The sequence below is a fragment of the Aotus nancymaae genome, unplaced genomic scaffold (genome assembly GCF_030222135.1).
Source record: "Aotus nancymaae isolate 86718 unplaced genomic scaffold, 86718_ANA_hifiasm-v0.15.2.pri h1tg000029l, whole genome shotgun sequence".
Lineage (NCBI taxonomy): Eukaryota > Metazoa > Chordata > Mammalia > Primates > Aotidae > Aotus > Aotus nancymaae.
The window spans coordinates 60,003,573-60,025,400 of record NW_026988442.1 but is presented as its reverse complement, the minus strand read 5'-3'; the positions used below and the strand labels follow the sequence as shown (position 1 = coordinate 60,025,400).

General features: G+C 44.3%; 1 protein-coding gene across 2 annotated transcripts in view; it reads right to left on the bottom strand.

The window, feature by feature from the left end:
* Positions 1-16,900, bottom strand: part of CACNB4 (calcium voltage-gated channel auxiliary subunit beta 4) — a 278,577-nt gene extending 261,677 nt beyond the window's left edge. Inside the window, exons 1-2 of one of the 2 annotated variants that reach the window (XM_012457062.3) lie at positions 16,682-16,900; positions 16,071-16,154 (exon numbers count right to left, since the gene is read on the bottom strand). In XM_012457062.3, the coding sequence (XP_012312485.1) occupies positions 16,071-16,154; positions 16,682-16,744 (147 nt within the window). In that variant the 5' untranslated portion in view covers positions 16,745-16,900. Of the gene's footprint in view, positions 1-16,070; positions 16,155-16,380; positions 16,547-16,681 lie in introns of those variants that run through there. The other variant, XM_012457063.3, reaches the window with a different exon arrangement.
* Positions 16,901-21,828: the final 4,928 nt, after the last annotated feature.

Below are 21,828 nucleotides of genomic sequence, written 5' to 3'. Positions count from 1 at the left end.
AGAAGTTCACTGTTTAGTCAGTTATTTGAAACTTGCTGCATATTTTCCCATTAAAATACATCGTTACAACAGAAAGCTAGGCACCCAGATTAGTCCACCGAATCCTATTTAGGATGGATGGTGGTGATGTTGGTAGGCACAACCATGTGAATGGACTTAAATGTCACTGAACTGTACACTAAAAAAGGGTAAAGATGGTAAACTTTCTGTTACATTTATTTTGCCACACTTTAAAAAGATCTAACTCATAAAGTGACTGAAAGTTGTGGTACCAGAGGAAGGAGGAGCAGAAGGAGGAAGTTCCCACCATCCTACCTAGGTCCAAAATTCCCTTAGGAACTGCCCTCCCCGGTCTCAGCCAACCACTGAGCCAACTGCTGACTTAAGGCAGTCCCTCTGGCCACAGTGTTGGTTCATAAGCCATTTCAGTTCAATGAGATTTAAGAAGTATATGTGTGTATGTGTATGCCTGTACACACACACATATGTACACATGTGTGTGTGTGCTGCCAGAGAGAGTATTTAAAGCCCCATTAGCTACAAAAAGAAAGAAAGCAAGGAAAGTAAAGAAGGAAGGAAGGGAGGGAGGGAGGGAAGGAGGGAGGAAGGAAGGGAGGGAGGGAGGGAGGCTCCTCTCCTTTTTTATTCTGCTGGAACTACTATAAGGAAGCCTATCTGGACAGGACAGTGATTAAATGGGAGATCCCGAATCACTGTGGCCACTGCTACCACCATAATGGGTGCTAAACTGAGGCCTAAGCCAGCACACAGAAGAGCACACAATGTGAAAAGAACTGCATAGAGCTGCTGGTGACGCCAGAACTTCTGGAACACACACTATCTGAAGTGTAAAGTTTACCTCTGAGCTTTCACTTGCATGAGCCAATAATTCCATATTTTGCTGTAGCCAATTTGTGCTGGCGTTCTGTTTAACTGCAATAAAAAGATTCTTATCAGATACAGTTCTAGAATAAAGTTTGAAATAGACCAAGTTTGATCCTCATCCACTTCCCTTTCTGAAACCATCATCCACCGGCCACTGTCTTTCTGCCCAAGCACAGTGCCCTCCTCTGTCCCAAAGATCCCATCCCCATATTCTGCTCAGGCCTGTACTCACTTTCGAAACGCTTCAGGCCCTGACATCACCTTCCCCTTTCCTCCCTCTTTTACTCCCTGCTCCATCTCCACCACAAGTACAAATGCATCAAACAAGAATATTTTAAATACATAAATTACTATGAGTATGTTGTAACTGAGCCTAAAAGAGGATGAAGACTTTGTGTCTACATCAGTTCGTGAGGGTCAACATGAATGAGTAGAAAAGTCACTGCTAGAAGCAGGTTTTAGGTGCAGTTCTGGGCAGAGCTGAATGATGTCTGTTCCCCACAGAGAGAGGCAGGTCATGCTGCAGAAGCTGGCTTTACAAGGGAATCTGGGAGACGCCGGGCACAAGAAGTGCCACTCAAGGGCCCAGGGGACGCAGTGTGACCCAGGTTGTCCAGGGAAGCTGAAGAGTACCGTGCTGGAAAACAGCACCTTAGAAGGAAGAAGCTGTGTTCTCACTGAGGAAGGCACAGCCCCTGAAGCAGAAACCTCTTCAAGGGCTTGTGGCAGCAGACATCAATTAGCACAGGAGCTGTGAGCACATGTTAAGACACTCAGAAACAATGGGCAGCAGGTTAGGGAAAGGTGTTGAGGTCCTATGTCTCCAGGTGAGAAATGTGAACAAGCAACATATGGACTATTAATGTAGATACATGACAACTGCTGCTGCTGCTCCTGCTTCCTCTGTTTTTTGTTTTATGAGACAGAGTCTCACTGCGTCAACCAGGGTGGAATGCAGTGGCACAATCACAGCTCACTGCAGCCTCAACTTCCTGGGCTCAAGCAATCAGCCTGCCTCAGCCTCCAGAGTATCCTGGACCACAGGTGCACGCCACCATGCCCGGCTAATTTTTTTTTTTTTTAGAGACAGGATCTTGATATGTTGCCCAGGCTGGTCTCGAACTCCTGGACACAAGCAATCCTCCCACCTCAGCTTCCCAAAGTGCTGGGATTACAGACGTGATTACAGGCATAACGTCAGTGTATACCCACAGGCTAGTGGGACATAGGGACATTTAGATTGAACAAAGGAGAATTAGCGTCACATTAGAGAGCGTCAAGAAGATTAAAGAGGGATTTTGACAAGTGGGAAGATTATCAAGTGGAAATGGGGAAAGCACTTTAAGGTGAAGGAACTGCATGATCAAGGGAGTGGAGGGACAAAGCAGGGGTTACGTCCAAGTCTAGGTATCTGCAGCTACCAGGCGAGTACAGGTAGAGGGGAGGGAAGGGGAACACACTGGCATGAAAGGGCAAACGGATCCGAGGAGATGGGAGCACATCAGCTTTGTTGGGGTGGGCTTTGTTAAGATGGTAAAATGAGCATACTTGTAAGCAATAAGTCAAATTACCATAATGTATGAATGAATGGAGCCTCCAAAGACTCCTGGGAACATTTATATTTTTAAAATAGGCTGCCTGTTAACCCAAATCATCTTGGAACTGTTTGAATTTCAGACAGTGGAGGAAAAAGAAAAGCAGTCAGGCAGTGTGAAAACACGTATTTGGGGGCAGGACTACCCCTGGGCAGCCTCCTCCTCCCACTCCTAACTTCCCATCCCCACCTTGAGGGTCCCAGCCAGTCTCCAGAGCTCTTCCAGCTTCCTCTCAGCTTGTTTCCTTCTCAACTTCCAAACCCACACCTGGGCGTGGCACTCCAAGGTCCGGCTTTGTGTTGCTGTTGTTGCTTTAAACAAGACCACAGTTGTAGAGGGAGGCCTCAATAATGGTGGATGTTTATAGCATATGTATACCTTGGACATATTTATGTTTCACTTGTCTGCACTGTCTTTTTAAGAACCTGCTGCAGCCATTTAAAAAAAAAAACAGCAGTGAATGTACTGAATGCTACTGCACTTACACTTTAAAATGGTTAAAATAGGCTGGGCACAATGGCTCTCACCTGTAATCGCAGCACTTTGGGAGGCCAAGGTGGGTGAATCACTTGAGGTACGGAGTTCAAGACCAACCTGACCAGCATGGAGAAACCCCATCTCTACTAAAAATACAAAAATTAGCCAGGCGTGGTGGCTGGCACCTGTAATCCCAGCTACTTGGGAAGCTGAGGCAGGAGAATCGCTTGAACCTGGGAGGCAGAGGTTGTGGTGAGCCGAGATTGCCCAATTGCACTCCAGCCTGGGCAACAAGAGCAAAACTCCACCCCAAAAAATAAAATAAAATAGTTAAAATAGTAAATTTTATGTTGCATTTATTACAAGGTAATAAAAAATAAATGAAACATAATTGTTAGAAAACATATCGCCAGGTGTGGTGGCTCAGGCCTGTAATCCCAGCACTTTGGAAGGCTGAGGTGGTCAGATCACGAGGCCAGGAGTTCAAGACCAGCCTGACCAGTATGTTAAAACCCCATCTCTTCTAAAACTACAAAAATTAGCCAGGTGTGGTGGCGTGCATCTGCAGTCCTAGCTACTTAAGTGGCCAAGGCAAGAGAATAGCTTGAACTCAGGAGGCAGAGGTTACAGTGAGCTAAGATTGCACCACTGCACTCCAGCTTGGTGACAGAGCGAAACTCCATCTCAAAAAAAAGAAAACATACTAAGGTCCTTGTTTTTAATTCAACAATTAGCGCTCCTTAGTGGCTTCTTACTAAAGAAAGGGAATAAATAAAATACTTGTAAATATGACATTTGCCTTTGATTGGGTAGGTTTACACCCTCAGCGTCTCTACTAATGTAGAAATAGTTGTAGCAATAATACCCATGGTACACATTTCTCTTACAATATAGATTTGACCAAGTCTTAAAAAAGATATTATAGTTTAATTTTCATTTTACATGATCAAGAGAAATATGTGTATATGTATATTTTATTAAAGTAAATGAATATGACAATCAATACTACATGAAAAACTGAGCCTTCTCTGTCAGAGTCCTCAACACAGAGACCAAAAGAATAAAACATATCCCCCCAAACTAAAACACCCCTTAAGCTTTCTGAAATTAGCAAAGAATGTTTGCAGCTGACCTATTTCTCTCCGACACCACTGTGTTGATAATTGACTTTTGTCCCCCAGGGAAGTACTCAAATATAATTGAGAAGCACCTGTCACATAGAGAGTACAGTTTTATACACCTAATAATTCCCATAAATATTGTATTTAGCTGGAACTCAAGCACTCTGCTTTCTCTTTAATTGTATTTCTCAAGGAAGAAATGTTATAATTACCAAAGCTGAATTATTATGAACATCTAGATAAAAGAGAAGAAGCATTGTGAATTTTAAGTACCCAAGACACTTCTATTACTAGAAATTGTTGAAAATGATGACAAGAGCCATTTATATTGTTCATACACTTTTCTTTAATCCTGTCGATCACATCCTGTTATATAAACCACCCGCCTCTACAGATGGGAGCCACTCCATTTTGTTCAATCCTGATGACAAGAAGTCCAGGGTCAGGGGTTTGATTTCCATGCAGGTTAAAGAGTTTTGCCAAAAAAACACATTCAGCTTTATGAGCTGAGACTGTAGCTCCAAAATAAATAAGAATATTATCCATCCTGTTCAACATTGTGAATTGAAAAGCCATCTCTGACATTGACTTAAGGAAAGGCAAGTCCATCTCCATCCTCATGCCAACATCTGCACATTTAGACCAGGGGCTACAACTGAAACTTCTCGGGCTGATGTGGACAGTATGTTAATGAAAAAATTTGAGCTTTGGCAACATAGCAAGACTTCATCTCTACAAAAAAATAAGAAAAATAGCCAGGCATGATGGCACACGCCTGCAGTCCTGCTTGGGCCCAGGAGTTCGAGGCTGCAGTGAGTTGTAATTGTGCCACTGCACTCCAGCCCAGGTGACAGAGCAAGACCCTGTCTAAAAAAATAAAGGGAGAGAGCGAGACCCTGTCTAAAAAAAGAAAGAGAGAAAATGAGAAAATTTGAAGCCAGTCACAAAAGACCACATGTTATTTTATGGTTCCCTTTATATAAAATGTCCAGAGTAGGCAAATCTACAGAGACAGAGAACAGATTCATGGATGACTAGGGCTGGGGGGTGAGGAAGAGGATGGGGAATGACTGCTAACAGGGACAAGTTTCTTCTCCAGAACATGGAAATATTAGATTATGACATGCCTGAAAAAAAGAATGCCTTCCCCACTTCTGCTCAACACAGACACACACACAGACACACACACACACACACACACACACACACACACACACACACAGAGAGCGCAAATTAAAAAGCAGTGACTATGGCACATTCTAATGGTAACAATGATCATTTTACCCACCTGTTTGATTCTAAACCATAATCAGCACTGAACTGTTAGCAATAGCATTGGGCCATTTAAGAAGAAAAGATGATAAATTTATCTGCACAAGTTACTATGCATTTCCATTACTGCTAGATTTTCCATATGTTATCAATGAAACTGCTAAAAAAATTTTCATAAGGAGTTTTAAAATATCATCATAATATATGGACACAGTGAGCAGTGTAAAAGTTAACCACCTCTAGTGATCTTACAACCCAGAAAATGCATATTCTTTTCCAGTTTAGGTTTATAAAATATTTACTCCCAAAACAAATACCATAACAGCAATTAAACTGCAGCCTTGGAGAAAGATACATCCATCAACATAGAACAGAAAATGAGAAATGAAATAGACACGATTTGTCATCCAAAGGATTACAGTGAAATGATCAGAAAAATTCAGTAGCCGTCGAATAACTTTTACAGCCCTTACCTAAATAATGCTTTCAGACCATGAATGCCATCCCTTCAGATTCAAGTAATTATCTCTGCTTTATTTATGTGTGTAATAAGAAAAGACACAATAAAGAAAATAGGGATGTTTATAAAGGCGCATGTTTACCTGAAATGAGAACTATCTTTAAGGAATTCCAAAGCACTGTTTATATGCAAGCCAGATGATAATACATCAGCCTCACCTATTTCTGAAGGCAGGGTGCTCTGGTACACAGCTTGTCATTATTGTTACTTGAAAGCAATAAAGCTACAGTATTGCCTTAAGACTGAATTTATAATTCCGCTTTTTCACGAAATCAGACTTCTACTTCCAGTCCTACCTCCCCGAGTGCCCTCCTCCCTCCTCACAGTACACATGGTTAAACTCATGTGAAACTGCTGATGTGTCTATGTAGTCAAGCTCAGAACTTACACTCTTCTAGAATGAAGAGCACTGTATGTATTCACCTTATTGTCTTCCTGATTTATGAAGTGCAAGGGCATGCAACTGTGCAAAAGCAGGATAATACCGACTGCTTCAACCAGAGTGTGTTTGGATTGGGGTTCGCTGGGGATAACAGCCAGGCTCTTCTTGAGACTTATCCATTGACGTATCCTAAGATGGAGAGGTATAGCAGAGTGCGTGCCTAGGGTGGTCAAAGAGTGCTTTGCAAGCTTTGTCTTGCCATGGCCCACAAAGGAAATAATTGTGCAACACACTAGATTCAGTGGAAGCGAAAAACAGTCCAGAAGCTCAGCCTACACCAGGCTCACCCCACTGAAGGATCAGCTCAGTGGATACACGTTTTGAGGTCTGTCACCCATTCTCGGCCCACATGCTCTGCAAGGAAGAAAGCTCCAGCAAAAGGAGAGCAGAGAGAGAGATGGCACTGTTCTAGGAAGCTCTCTGCTCCAAAATACGGCTTAAAAAGCACGCAGAGTCAGTCACGGTGGCTCATGCCTGTCATCTCAACATTTTGGGAGGCTGAGGTGAAAGAATTGCTTGAGCCCAGGAGTTTGAGACCTGCCTGGGCAATATGGTGATACTCCACCTCTGCTAAAAGTAAAAAAAAAAAAACAGCCAGACATGGTGGTGCACACCTGTAGCCCCAGCTACTTGTAGGCTGAAGTGGGAGGATAACATGAGCACAGGAGGTTGAGTCTGCAGGGAACAAGACCCTGTCTCAAAACAAACAAACAAACAAAAAACAAGCAGAGGCCAAACACAGAGACCTACTGGGCAGAATGGGACCTGCAAGCCCCACTCCCACGTGTCTGTAGAGTCTTCTGGAGTCTGAGTGAGTTGCAAGCTGCTCACCCTGGTTAGGGTTTATGCTTTGCTCTGAGTCAGGGCTTCAGAAAGGAGACCAACAAAGGGCCAAGCTTTGAGGAAGATGAGTATGGACAATGCCAAGACTATACCCAGAAAAGATGGGTCAGATCCAGATTTGAGTGGCGAAAGGAAACCCACTGAACAGCACTGCTTTTTTGTAAAACCTCGTTTGAAAGGGCAGTCTCTGTCTCCTTAATACCCAGCGTTGACCCTCTCTGGGGCAGCAGGTGGAGCAATTAAGGGGAGAGGGCCAGAGCCAAGGTCATTTTCAGTTTGCATTTCCACACAGCTTCCTATAAATTTCTAGAAAAATTAAAACTTGAATCAGAACTTACCTAAGTTTCAATAAAATCGTACCATTCTAAACTAAAAAATAAATATTTCTTTATTCTACAGAAATGAAATTTAGGGCTGGGTGTAGTGGCTCACACCTGTAATCCCAGCACTTTGGGTGGCTGAGGCAGGTGGATCACTTCAGGTCAGGTGTTCAAGACCAGCCTGGCCAAGATGGTGAAACCCTGTCTCTACTAAAAATAAAAAATTAGCCAGGCGTGGTGGCAGGCACCTATAATCCCAGCTACTTGGGAAGCTGAGGCAGGAGAATCGCTTGAACCTGGGAGGCAGAGGTTTCAGTGAGCTGAGATCACACCACTGCACTCCAGCCTGAGAAACAAAGTGTGACTCCATCTCAAAAAAAAAAAAAAAAAAAGAAACAAAATTTAGACAGTCCATCCATCAAGAACAGAAACTCAGACATAAGTAAAAATGACTGGTTAACGGGTTAGCTGCCCATAATTAGATTTCTTTCTTCATCAGCTCAGTTCAATTTATTTAAGCCCCCAAAACAAGAAGCAGCACAGTTTGCCAAGAGGGACAGAGCTCTTTCTTGTTCTATTAGATCTCAATTTGGGAAGATTCACTGCACAAAAATCTCACAAAGGAAGTAAGTGTGAACTTTTTAAAGTTCATTGTAACTGGATTACCCCGTTTAGCAAGGAAGGTCTAATTACAGAGCAAGTAAAAGCTTCCAACTTTTCAGATGAAAATGATTTGCTATTGTCTTTCATGCAACTAAAATATAAAAATGGTTGTGCCCCAGCTTGGCCCACAACGTGGTGAAACTCCACCTCTACTAAAAATACAAAAATTAGCCAGATGTGGTGGCATGCACCTGTAATCCCAGCTACTTTGGGTGGGTAAAGCAGGAGAATCACTCCATACCGGGAGGCAGAGGTTGCAGTGAGCTGAGATGGTGCCATTGCACTCCAGCCTGAGCAACAGAGCAAGACTCCGTCTCAAATAAAAACAAAAATAAACATAAATGGCTGTGCTCCCCGCCCTTGACTGCTCTGCTTTCTATCTCAGGGGTCCACAGCCTGCAGGCTGTTTCCCAGAATCCCAGGTCAGTGGGTGTCCAGAGAGGCTCAGTCAATGGGAGGAACTGGCAGAAGAAGACTGAAGGATGAATAATTCTGCAAGAAGCTAACCAAGCAAAGAAAAATTCCATCATGATAGAATTGGGAAGAAACCAAAGTCTAAATTCTTCAACTGATGCTATGGTTCTTCACAGCAAGCACATAGGTTAAGAATATTTCCAGGATCTAAGAGGAGTAAGCTCCATATGTTCTTGCATGTATCCACACCTATGTGAGTTTGTGTGTCTGGCTTGTTTATTCAGGGATAAAGCGAACTGTGGTGAAAAAAAAGAGTAGAGTCTGAGCCAGGATCCCTTGCATCCATTCTACCATTATCTATTGGTATGACCTTTACGTCCTTGGGCCTATGTTTTATTCATCTGAAGAAAGAGACTGAAGCATTTTCTTTCTGCAATCTCTTCCTGTTCTAAAATTCTGTGATTCTAAGTTTATGGATAAATTTTGCATATATACATGCCTCTAGGCATATGATTATTCTTAGAGCTATGTGCAAAGCATATACCTTCTGTTGATGAATTTGCATTTCATCAGAGAAAAATATCTATAACTGGTGCTCAAATTATAACCCAAAGAATTTGTTTGCCAACTTGTTTTATTCTAGTATCAACCTAAAAATCTGAATGTTTTAGATCTCTAAATACAGTGTGGTTCACTGAATTATTGTAACGATCATCTGATTAGCATACCTTAAAAAATACGAGGTTCCTTGCTCTAAGGTAGATGCTTCCAACAATGGCTGTGACCGTATCTTCCACTGCACATGCTCTTTTTTAATGAAATATTATTGTGCATGATTCTGTAACTTATTTTTTGCAGTTGAATGCATTTCAAGTGAACGTCTTAAATGCATTTCTGTATCATTATATGCAGGACCGCTTCATTTTTTTCTTTAATGGATGAACAATACTCTGTAGTATAATATAGAGTAGTCCCCCCTTAACTTCGGGGGGTACATTCCAAGACCCTAGTGAATGCCTGGAACTACAGAGAGTAACAAACCATATATATGGTTTTTCCTATACGTATATACCTAAGATGAAGTCTAATTGGTAAATTAGGCACAGTAAGAGATTAACAACAGTAGGCAGTGGCTCACGCCTGTAGTGCCAGCACTTTGGGAGGCTGAGGTAGGCGGATCACCTGAGGTAGGGAGTCCGAGACTGGCCTGACCAACGTGGAGAAACCCTGTCCCTACTAAAAATACAAAAAAAAAAATAAAAAATAGCTGGGCATGGTGGCGCATGCCTGTAATCTCAGCTATTCGGGAGGCTGAGGCAGGAGGATCACTTGAACCCGGGAGGCAGAGCTTGCAGTGAGCAGAAATCATGCCATTGCACTCCAGCCTGGGCAACAAGAGCAAAACTCCGCCAAAAAAAAAAAAAAAAAAAAGAGATTAACAACAATAACTAAGAACAAAATAGAACAGTGTTAACAATACACCATAATAAAAGTTATATGAAATATAGTCTCTTTCTTGCTCTCAAAATGTCTACTGTACTGTACTCACCTATTTTCAGACCTCAGTTGACCGCAGGTAACTGAAACCAAGGAATACAAAACCATGGATAAGAGAGGCCTGATGTACATTATTTGCTCATTTACTGACTGCTGCAAACATATGTTGTTTCTAGGTTCTCTGCTCAATGTGATGTTTGCTGTGGATTTTAGTAGATAATTTTTATTAGATTTAGGGAGCTGCCTTCTATTCTTTCTTTTAAAATCATGTGCCTCTAGACAGGATCTATTCTTAACTTACAAAATTTATCAAATACTTTTTTGGCAACTACTGAATTCAACATATATTTTTCTTTAATTTGTTATATAAATTGAATCATCTTTAAATTCCTGTTTATACTATTTGGCACTGAATCTGACTTGCTGTTTTTCTGTGTGTGTGTGTGTGTGTGTGTGTGTGTGTGTGTGTGTGTGTTACTCATATGCTCTTTTACAATCTGACCTTGCTGCACCCCATCAAAAGATAATCTGTTTTCTCTCTCCTTGCAACTGAGCAGGCTCTTGGACCTGTTTTGAATTGAGGTTGCAAGAGAAGTGATACCGTGTAGCTTTTGAAACTGGGCCTTAGGAGAGCTGCAGCTTTAGCCTTCACTTCTTGGAACCCAGCCACCATATTATCAGGAAGCTCAAGCAACCATGTTGAGAGGCCCAGGTGGAGAAAAAGCGAGCCCCTGCCAAAAGCTTTAGTTGAGTTCTCAGCCAGCAGCCAGCACCAACTGCCAACCACATGTATGAGGCTACTTTGGACCTTCCAGCCATCCCAGTGCCCATATAACATCACACAATGCAGAACTGTCTGGTTAGTACACAGAAATAAAAAAATGTTGTTGTTTTAAGCCCCAGAGTTTGGGGGGAGGTTTGTTAGGAGGCAATTTCTCCCCACTAAACAAAGCATTTAATGTTGGAGCAGAATCTCATCCCTAAAATATATCAAGTTAGTCCTCCATTCATTCACTCCTGCACTCATTCGAGTGCATATTTATTGAACATATACTATGCTAGATGCTGAGGACACACAGATCAAATGCAGATATGTTCCTGTCCTCATGGAACTCATTTTCTGGATGGGGAGACAGAACGGAACAGAGAAATCTAAGTACATGTTAAATAAAAGTGGTGGTGTTACTGAAAACTGGCACAAGGCCCTCTGGGAGCCCCTAGTTGGGAAACTGACTTCATCAGAAAGATTAGAAAAGGAAGGGAAGACTAAACTCTCAGATCTCAGGGAAGATAAAAAGTTAACTAGGCAGAAGGAAGAGCAAGAACCTGCCACGTAGAGGGCTCAGCATATGCAAAGTGGAAAGAGGGAGGATAGTGTGTTCAAACTCTGTACCCAGAGCCAAGAGATCATGGCTAAAGATGAGGCTGGAAGCAGGTAGAGGCCAGGCCAGGTAAGACATTGCTGGCCTCATAAAAGCAAACTTAACAAGGAAAGGTCAACAAACTATTCCCACTCTGATCAGATTTTCTCTTCAAACCCGAGTGGGAAAAGGACTAACTTAAAGTACTCAACCATATAAACTGTATGTGTAGCGACATCCATGGGTAGATACAGTTATGGGTATATAATAGTTTGGGGTTCATGGTCATTGAGCCCACCCGCTCATTCCTTGTTACATGTAACTGTACTGTTTGTATACATCTCTGTCTCCATTGCTAAATTATAAAAATCTTTGAGTACAGGAGCTGTCTCATCCATCTTTTCATTCCCCCCCTACAATATCTAATACAGTGCTGGACATATAGCAAATACGTAAGAGTTTCCTAAAACTTTAAAATATGATTAAATAATCCATTTGTAAATGGCCTATAAGAAGGGCTCTCCTGAAAGAAAATTCTACAGCCTCATTTGGAAAGCCACTCCAATGACAGCAACACTCTTAGGAAGGTCTTGCTGTAAAACATCATTGCTTTCGAATTTTGGCCAATTCTTGAGTTTCATCCTCAATGAAGAGTGAAAACACTTCATCACATTTCCAAAGCAGGCCTTTGTGTGTACTTTGAAAATCATTTCTGGGTCACTCCCAGCTTTCTTTCCTTTCAGTGGCAAAGTACTTCATCTTCTCACCTTTCCTCAAAGAAGCCATTTAGTTGCTCCCTGGATTCATTCCAAAACTTCTATCCCTCCTGAATGGTGGAGGCCAGCAATCTTGTAGACCAGAAACAAGGTCAGAGATTCCTGAGGGGCTTCATGAGCAGTCCTCAGAGTGGAAGCAGGCTCCCTTTCTCAGTCTGCTTGTTTTCCAGCCAATTCAAATGTGCACATGTGTACGTGCACACATATGTGCATATATATTCTCACAAACACTGAAACTTTTTAACAAGCTCAAAGAACAAATATTGTCTTTTTTTTTTTTTTTTTGAGACGGAGTTTCGCTCTCGTTACCCAGGCTGGAGTGCAATGGCGCGATCTCGGCTCACTGCAACCTCCACCTCCTGGGTTCAGGCAATTCTCCTCCCTCAGCCTCCTGAGTAGCCGGGATTACAGGCACGTGCCACCATGCCCAGCTAATTTTTTGTATTAGTAGAGACGGGGTTTCACCGTGTTGACCAGGATGGTCTCAATCTCTTGACCTCGTGATCCACCCGCCTCGGCCTCCCAAAGTGCTGGGATTACAGGCTTGAGCCACCGCGCCCAGCCAAATATTGTCTTATTGGGTGAGTTTGCCAACTGCCTTCTCTGCTTCACCAACAGCCCAGTCTTCCCCATCCAATGCAACACATTGATTTTTTTTTAAGTGAAAGCTTTTCTCCATATTTTTGTATATGATATGACAAAGAAAGGAGAAACTTTTTTTTTTTTTTGGTATTCCACTATCTTCATCCTCAAAGGCATCACATAGACTGCGAAACATCACCAAGTGATTTCATCACCCTAACGTATCAAGAATTCAAATATCAATAAATCATTCATTCTACAAATAATGAGGCTCTGTTTCTTTGGGGTTTTGTTTTGTTGTGTGTTTTTTGTTTTTTGTTTGTTTGAGATGGAGTCCTGCTCTGTCACCCAGGCTCGAGTGCAGTAGAGCAACGTCAGCTCACTGAAACCTCTGCCGCCCAGGTTCAAAAGATTCTCTTGCCTCAGCCTCCCAAGTAGCTGGGATTACATACCACCATGCCTGGCTAATTTCTTTGTATTTTTAGTAGAGATGGGGTTTCACCATGTTAGCTAGGCTGGTTTCAAACTCCTGACCTCAGGTGATCCGCCCACCTCAGCCTCCCAAAGTGCTGGGATTACAGACATGAGCCACTGCGACCAGTCCCAGGCTCTGTTAACATAAGCAGCTGTTATGCTTTCACAAAAAATATTTTTGGCCGAGCGCAGCGGCTCACGCCTGTAATCCCAGCACTTTGGGAGGCCGAGGTGAACGGATCACCTGAGGTCAAGAGATAGAGACCGTCCTGGCCAACATGGTAAAACCCCGTCTCTACCAAAAATACACAAATTAGCTGGGCGTGGTGGCGTGCGCCTGTAGTCCCAGCTACTCAGGAGGCTGAGGCAGGAGAATTGCTTGAACCCAGAAGGCGGAGGTTGCAGTGAGCCAAGATGGTGCCACACAATCCAGCCTAGTGTCTGGCGACAAAGTGAGACTCTGTCTCAAAAATATATATATATATTTTTGGGCGGCCAGGCACAGTGGCTCGTGCCTGTAATCCCAGCACTTTGGGAGGCTGAGGCGGGCAGATCACTTGAGGTCAGGAGTTCAAGACCAGCCTGACCAACCAACAATGGTAGAACCCTGTCTCTACTAAAACTAAAAATTAGCCATGCGTGGTGGTGCATGCCTGTAGTCCCAGCTACTTGGGAGGCTGAGACAGCAGAATTGCTTGAACCCGGGAGGCGGAGGTTGCCATGAGCTGAGATCATGCCTTTGCACTCCAGCCTGGACAACAAGAGCAAAACAGTCAAAAAAAAAAAAAATTGGCATTTGGGTGAAATTTTCAATTTTATCCCAAAGCTGCTGTTAAATTGCATTTGCAATCATTTTCTTTATCTCATCAAAGAAATGTAAATCCATCGGTTATTTTTACTGTAGCCAGTACAGAAGTCTGTATGATGTCATTTAAATGAGATCATGTTTAGAGTACTTACTGAGTTGTAAAGTGCTCATAAAAATTACGTACTATTTTTGTGCTGAAAAATAAGAAGATTGTATATATAATATAATTACAATTAACTCCTGAATTTAAATTAGAACATTTAATCAAACCAATGAATCCCCATTTCATACAGATTTATGAAATATATTCTAAAACATCTACTTTGCTTTAAATTATTCCCAAAATTATTTATCACGTAATATGTTTTACATTTTTTAAGCCAGCACATAGCAGCATAGACTTTACGAGAACTTATATGTACAGATCAGTTGTGGGCATAAATTGAGAAAAGAATAAGAATATTAGAATATTATTTTGTTTGCGCTTAGAAGGAAGAATAAAGCATTAGTGCAGTTATGTACATGAACTCCAAAGTTCTAGTCAAACAGCTTATGGAATGAACTGCTGTATAATTAGTATTTCCAAGAATTTGCAACAATAAAACACCACTAAAAATAGGCACCTACAAAATAAACACCAGCAAGACCTCAAACAATTGCATAGCAGAAAAATGTTTTTAAGATAAACAATGTGTTTGCCTTATCAAATACATAATCTAAGTACTGCAAAGGGGATAGAATGCATTTTAAGAATGAAATAGAAATCCAAAATGCATTTATTTCAATAATGTATATGCTTAGTGGTCACTGAATTAAAGGGTAGTTAAAATTTCTGCTTCTACAGAAAGTGAAATTCTGCACAAATATAATCTAATTGTGCTTTATATATAGACCCTTTTAGGAGAGGTCTGAGTCCAATTTTGAGGCTAAAGCCCATTCCTCGTTGATATGTTTAAATTGATGATAATCACTAAAGATACACCACAGCTGCCATCATAGGTTAGAAACACATTACACAATACTGAGTAAACTAGAGGGAAAAGAACTTCTCAAGGTCACTCTGGCAGCCCACAGGAAGACCTGGGATAAAAGCTTCTTGGTGCCATGACCAATGTCTTCCTAGGTCACCCGAAACCTAGGACACGCCCCGACAATTTCTGTTCCAAAGAAAGATCAAGGTGACTCACTTTTGCATGATCTCTCTAGCACCCAGCAGCCAGGGGTTGTTTCATTAACAGCACATGAACAGTTGGAAAACTGAGGACCAATTTCCTGTGCCAAGGTGAAAGGCACCTAAGCATTCAGCGTTACCAGCGATTCCGAGATCCCGAGCACAGACAACTCTCACTGGAACCACGCAGGAGAAAGCAAGCACTAAGAAAACAGACACGAAGTGAAAGCGCACCCAGACCCCGGGAGCTGAGTGCTGGCTTTCGTTAATTCCTATTTAACCAGATACGGCTGTCTTTCCCTTATTAAGCGAATCCAATAATCGGTCCCAAAGTGAGAGTAAACTTTCTGCTCAAAATGTCTTTCTTTTGACCGGAGCTCGGCGATCTCTCCCAAGATCCAGACAGATAAGAGTATTCAAATTAGGACAAAATAGAAGAAATCACTAACTCTCAATTCGAATCAAACCAGGTCCCAGGCCCCGAAGGGTCCGGTTACTCTAGGTCGAGTTACACGACTTAAAGACGTTTCTCCAGGCACCAAAGGTGCAACCAGACATATTTCCAGCTCTTTAATTCAACGTCCCTGACTTAAGCCAGGTCCCCTCCGAACTGTCCACACACATGCACAAACTAACTTCCCAGGGCGGTGCGGAGACGCCGGGACGCGAAGACTTCAATAGCCTAGGCTAGAGGGAGAGGAACGGAGCCCCAGAACCCGCCGAGGCCAGGAAGAGACGCACGCGGACGCGACCCAGAGCTCCCGCACGTGGTGGCCACTACCGGCTCCAGGACCCCGCAACACACGCTCGGCCTCCTCCCCATCCTGCTCTCCCGCCTCCTTCTCGTACCTGTCTGAGGATGAAGCTGGTTGAAGTGGTGCTGCCATCGGATCTTTTCAACCTGCTCCTCCGGGTTGTGGTGCCTCGGGCCACCTGGACTCGACACACGGGGCCAGAGAGAAGCCAGTGAGGACCGCAGCGCGGAGCGGGGCGACCATCCCCGGCTGGAGTCCGCCTCCGGACCCGCTCCCCGGGATCCCCTAGAGCCCGCACCCAAGTCTCCTTCGCGACTCCCAAATACAGCCCCCACCCCCACCCACCCACTCCAAGCCTCGACGGCAGAGAAGATGCCCGAGAGGAGCAGCCCGCAAGCACCCACCACATCCATTAACAAAGACTGTCAGGGTGCGGGGTCCGAATCCCCGGCATCTGCTTGGGGAGGCTGCGGGCTCCGGAGCGGGAGCTCAGAGACCCGAAGGAGGGTGAGGAGGAGGAGGAAGAGGAGAAGGAGGAGAAAGAGGAGGAGCGGGAGGAGAAAGGGACGTGGAGGAGGGGTGGGGGAGCGGGGCCGCCGACTCCCGGGACTGGGGCCCCGCACGCCCGGCACGAAGGCGGGGCGCGCTAGGGCGGCGGAGGAGGTGTGAGGAAGGAAGAGAAGGAGGGGGAGGAGGGGGCGGTACCTGCGAGGTGGGGGAGTGCGGTCCGTCCGCGGTCCCGTTCTTGGCGTAGGAGGAGGAGGACATCGTTCAGAGCCACCGCATGGCCCGCCCGTGCGCGGTGGGCGGAGGGCGCTGGCCCCCAAGGCTGGGCTGCGGGCGGAGGGGGAGGGCGCAGGACTTCCCCACCCTGCTCCAGGACCCGCGCCGGCGCCCAGGCTCCCTGCCCGCACTTCGGAGAGCGCGGCACCTTAAAGGGACCGAGGCGCTTCGCCCGCGCCCGCGGCGGGGTCCCAGGGAGGGGGCTTCTCGGAAACTCGCCTACACCAGCCGACTGGGAGAAGCGCTCTCCCACCTAGCGAGAGCTTTACATCAGAGCTTCCAGAGGATGAAGGGAGGGGGAAATCTGGGATGGGGGTGGCAGGATTAAAATAGTCTGCACAGTTTAAAATGAGACAAAGGTGGCACGGTTCATGAATCAGGACTTGGGGAGGGAAGCTGGTGCAGTGTGGCGGGAGTGGGAAGAACCGAGCGGCTCTGTGTGTGTGTTTGCTGCACTGGAATTTTAAAAGGGCAAGAGCAGAGCCACCTTCCGCGACTTCACTCAACAGCCTACTGTGGTAAAGCATGGGGTTTTGTGGCTAGCTTTTCGTCCGTGTTTTTGTATTGCTTTGGCAATTCTGTCCTTAGAGCTGCGAGTCATACACATCCAGGCAGCCGTGGGAAACCCAACCAGCCCGAGTCTGACGGAAGATGCTGCCCCGCCAAAGACCAGCATGTCCTAAGGAGTTTTGAAGGTCACATTAGACCTGCTAAGAAGCAAGAGTTGGTCACTGTGCCTCCCGTTTCTATGCGGATGGATGTTTTCAAGGGGAGAAACTCATCCTTGCAACCATACACAACGTTTGCCGCTGGTTTCCTCCTGCAAATACAATAGATTAACTTGTGATCAAATTAAAAGAGAGGGATGCGGAGAAGAGGACTGAGTGTGAGGTATTGTAGAGAGGAATAAGAAGAGGGAAGAAAAATATATGCAAATTCAAAGATAAAGAGATTCCGTTTAAATTAACATACACATACCCTCAAATCGCTAAATCAGCCCATCTCAGCTTGCATTCTAGGACTTTATAGACACAACTACCATGCTTGTTTTAACAATTGCTTGGCTTTATTGGGGTCCCAGTTATAGCTTACCATCCACCAGGCACTTCCTTTCCATTCCTAATCCCTTCACTTAATCCAAACTTCTGTAACAATCTTATAACCAGTGTTTTTGCCTCCAGGCTTCCTAGTGCATGTGCACATACACACGCAGAGATTTTATTCCATCTACACACTACAGGCAAAACCATTTTCCTAAAATCTCTTGCCCAAGTCACTCTTCTCTAAGATTAAACTCCAAACTCAGTGGTGCAACATCCCAGCCTCCCCTGCATTTTGATCACTCTCCATCTCATTTCTCCATCTTGATCTTTTTTATACAAACCTTCCAGCAAGCAGGCAGATCTACTCATCATTACCCAAGCATTCCAAATGCAATCCTACCTGAGCACCTCTGCTTTGAAATGCCTCCCTGGAATATGCCCTCCCACCAACCTACACACCCGGCCAAATCCTACCTTTCTTCTAAATGGGACTCGGCTCACTCTTCCTCCACAGAAATCCTCCCTGACCACTCCAGTCCCAGATAATTCTTATGCTTCTGAAAAACTGGAGCATGTATTCTCTGGGCACTTAGCATAGGCTGCCTTAGTTTATTGGTTTGTTAGTTCTGTTTTTGTGAAAGTCTCCTAATTTTCAGAACAGATTTTTAGCTGTTTATCATCTATTCCTATGCCTTCCACATAGTAGATACTCCATAGAATTTATGGGGAGTGGTAGGTGTAACCATGCAGGACTCCCCACTTTAGTTCCTGTCAACCCAATCCATATTTAGTTCTGAGCCATTTTCATAGTTGATACATGTGTGTGCATGTTCAATTACTGTGTTAGCACTGGACTTTGAATTGTCTGGTTTTCCACTGCCCACAGTCTCACCGACTTTGAGTTATTGAAACAGAACCCACAGAGGCACAACTGCATGAGAATCCCTGTACATTCAGCTCAAAGCAAAACTGGTGAAAATTATAAAAACATACATACACAACCATATAAATTTCTAGAAATGGTACTAGAAACATTCATTCAAGAAAACCTACTGAAACCCAGTAAGAAAAGTGAGCTTGAGGTATTTGAACCAAGACCTATTCACTCTCTTCCCTGCTTCCAGCTCAGAGAGGGAAACTCCACTCTATACTGGTGCAGCCAGGAACACAGGTCTCCCTCACCTCTTCAGCTCCCAGCTGGAGGGTTACTTCCTAGCAGGGACAAAACATCGGTATTTGTTATCCTCCCCCCAGCTGCCTGTTGTTGAGACTAAGTTCTAAGCAATATGGCAGAGAAGTGGGGGCTCCCTTCTTCTGCCCAGCTGTACCTGGAGGCTATACCTTGGCCACAGCAGCACTGAGTATACTCAGGCCTTGATCACCTTTGCTCCTAGATCATCAAGAAGGAAGTCAGGAAACATGGGACTGCTTCTCCTTTCTACCAGAAACACTCAGCATCTAACATTGTGATGTCACTCAAAGAGAGGTACACCATTGTCCCTGCCTGCAACACCAGAGTGGAAAAGATGTTGAACGCTGACCTTACATCAAGGGTCCCCAAACCCCAGGCCACAGACTTGTACCAGTCTGTGACCTGTTAGGAACTGGGCCACACAGCAGGAGGTGAGTGGTAGGGCAAGTGGGCATTACAGCCCGAGTTCCGCCTCCTGTCAGATCGGGGCAGCATTACATTCTCATAGGAGTGTGAACTCTACTGTAAATTGCACATACAAGGGATCTAAGTTGTGGGCTTCTTATGAGAATCTAATGCCTGATGATCTGTCACTGTCTCCCATCACTCCCAGATGAGACCATCTAGCTGCAGGAAAGCAAGCTCAAGGCTCCCTTGCTGGAAGGCATGTTTGCTGGAAGGTTTGTATAGAGAGATCAAGATGGAGAAATGAGATGAAGAGTGATCAAAAATGCAAGGGAGGCTGGGTTATTGGACCATGGAGTTTGGAGTTTCTTAGAGAAAAGTGACTGATTCTACATTATGGTGAGTATGTAATAATAATTGAAATAAAGCTCACAATAAATGTAATGTGCTTGAATCATCCCCAAGCCATCCCCCATCCCTGTCCCATGGAAAAATTATCTTCCATGAAACTAGTCCCTAGTGCCAGAAAGGTTGGGGATTACCACCTTACATCATATACAAAAATTAACTCAAAATTGATCACAGACTTAAAAGAGTTAAAAATATAAAACTATTAGACGATCAGATAAGGGTAAATCTCCATGGCCTTTGACAACAAATTCTTAGACATGACACCAAAAGCATGAGTAAGAAAAGGAAAATAATGGGCCAAGTGTGGTGGCCCACGCCTGTAATCCCAGCACTTTGGGAGGCCAAGGCAGGTGGACGAGGTCAGGAGTTCAAGATCAGCCTGACCAACATGGTGAAACCCTGTCTCTACTAAAAATACAAAAATTAGCCAGGCATACGGTGGTGCATGCCTGTAATCCCAGCTCTTCAGAAGGCTGAGGCAAGAAAATCATTTGAACCTGGGAGGTGGGGGTCGCGGTGAGCTGAGATCACACCATTGCACTCCAGTCTGGGCAACGAGAGCAACACTCCGTCTAAAACGAAAACAAACAAAAAACAAAAGAAATTCTGTTCTGTGAAAAATTCTGTTAAGATAATAAAAACACAAATAACTTGTAAACAAAATATATAAATAACCCTTAAAACTCAACTATAGGCCGAGTGCAGTGGCTAACGCCTGTAATCCCAGCACTTTGGGATGCAGAGGTGGGCAGATCACCTGAGGTCAGGAGTTTGAGACGAGCCTGGCCAACATGGAGAAACCCGGACTCCAGTAAAAAATACAAAATTAGCTGGGCGTGGTAGCGGATGTATGTAATCCCAGCTACTCAGGAGGCTGAGACAGGAGAATCGCTTGAACCCAGGAGGCAGAGGTTGCAGTGAGCCAAGATCGTGCCATTGCACTCCAGCCTGGGCAACAAGAGCAAAACTCCGTCTCAAACAAAGCAAAACAAAACAAAAACCTCAACCATAATAAACAATTCAAATAAAAAATGGACAAAAGTAGCAGGGGGTTGTGGCTCACACTTGTAATCCCAGCACTTTGGGAGGCAGAGGAGAGAATTGCCTAAGAAGCCGGGAGATCAAGACCATTCTGGGCAATGAAGCAGGACCTCATCTCTACAAAAAATAAAAAAATTAGTCATGCGTGGTGGGTAGCATGCACCTGTAGTCCTAGCTATTTGGGAGGCTGAGGTGGGAGGATGCCTTGAGCCCAGGGGTTTGAGGCTGCCAGGAGCCATCATCTCACTACTGCACTCCAGCCTGAGACACAGGAGACCCATATCTAACATCTGAAAAACAAAACAAAACAAAAAACATTTTTTTGGCCAGGCGCGGTGAGTCACGCCTGTAATCCCAGCACTTTGGGAAGCCAAGGCAGGTGGATCATGAAGTCAGGAGTTCAAGACCAGCCTGACTAACATGGTGAAACCCATCTCTACGAAAAATACAAAAATAAGTCAGGAATGGTGGCATGTGCCTGTAACCCCACTTACTCAGGAGGCTGAGGTGGGAGAATCACTTGAACCCAGGAGACAGAGGTTGCAGTGAGCCGAGATCGCGCCACTGCACTCCAGCCTGGGTGACAGAGTGAGACTCCATGTCAAAGAAAACAGTTTTTTTAATGAACAAAAGATTTGAATGAATACTTTACCAAAGAAGACACATAGATAGCAAATAGGCACATGAAACAATGCTCAACATCATTTACTTTAGGGAAAATGCAGATTAAAACAACAATGCAAGGCCACTGTACACCTCTTAGAATGACTAAACATAAAAATGACAATAGCGGCCCTGTGCTGCGGCTCATACTTGTAATCCCAGCACTTTGGGAGGCCAAGGTGGATGGATCACATGGTCAGGAGTTCGAGATCAGACTGGCCAACATGGTGAAACCCCATCTCTACTAAAAATACAAAAAAAAAAAAAAAATAGGCATGGTGATGTGCACCTGTAATCCCAGCTACTCAGGAGGC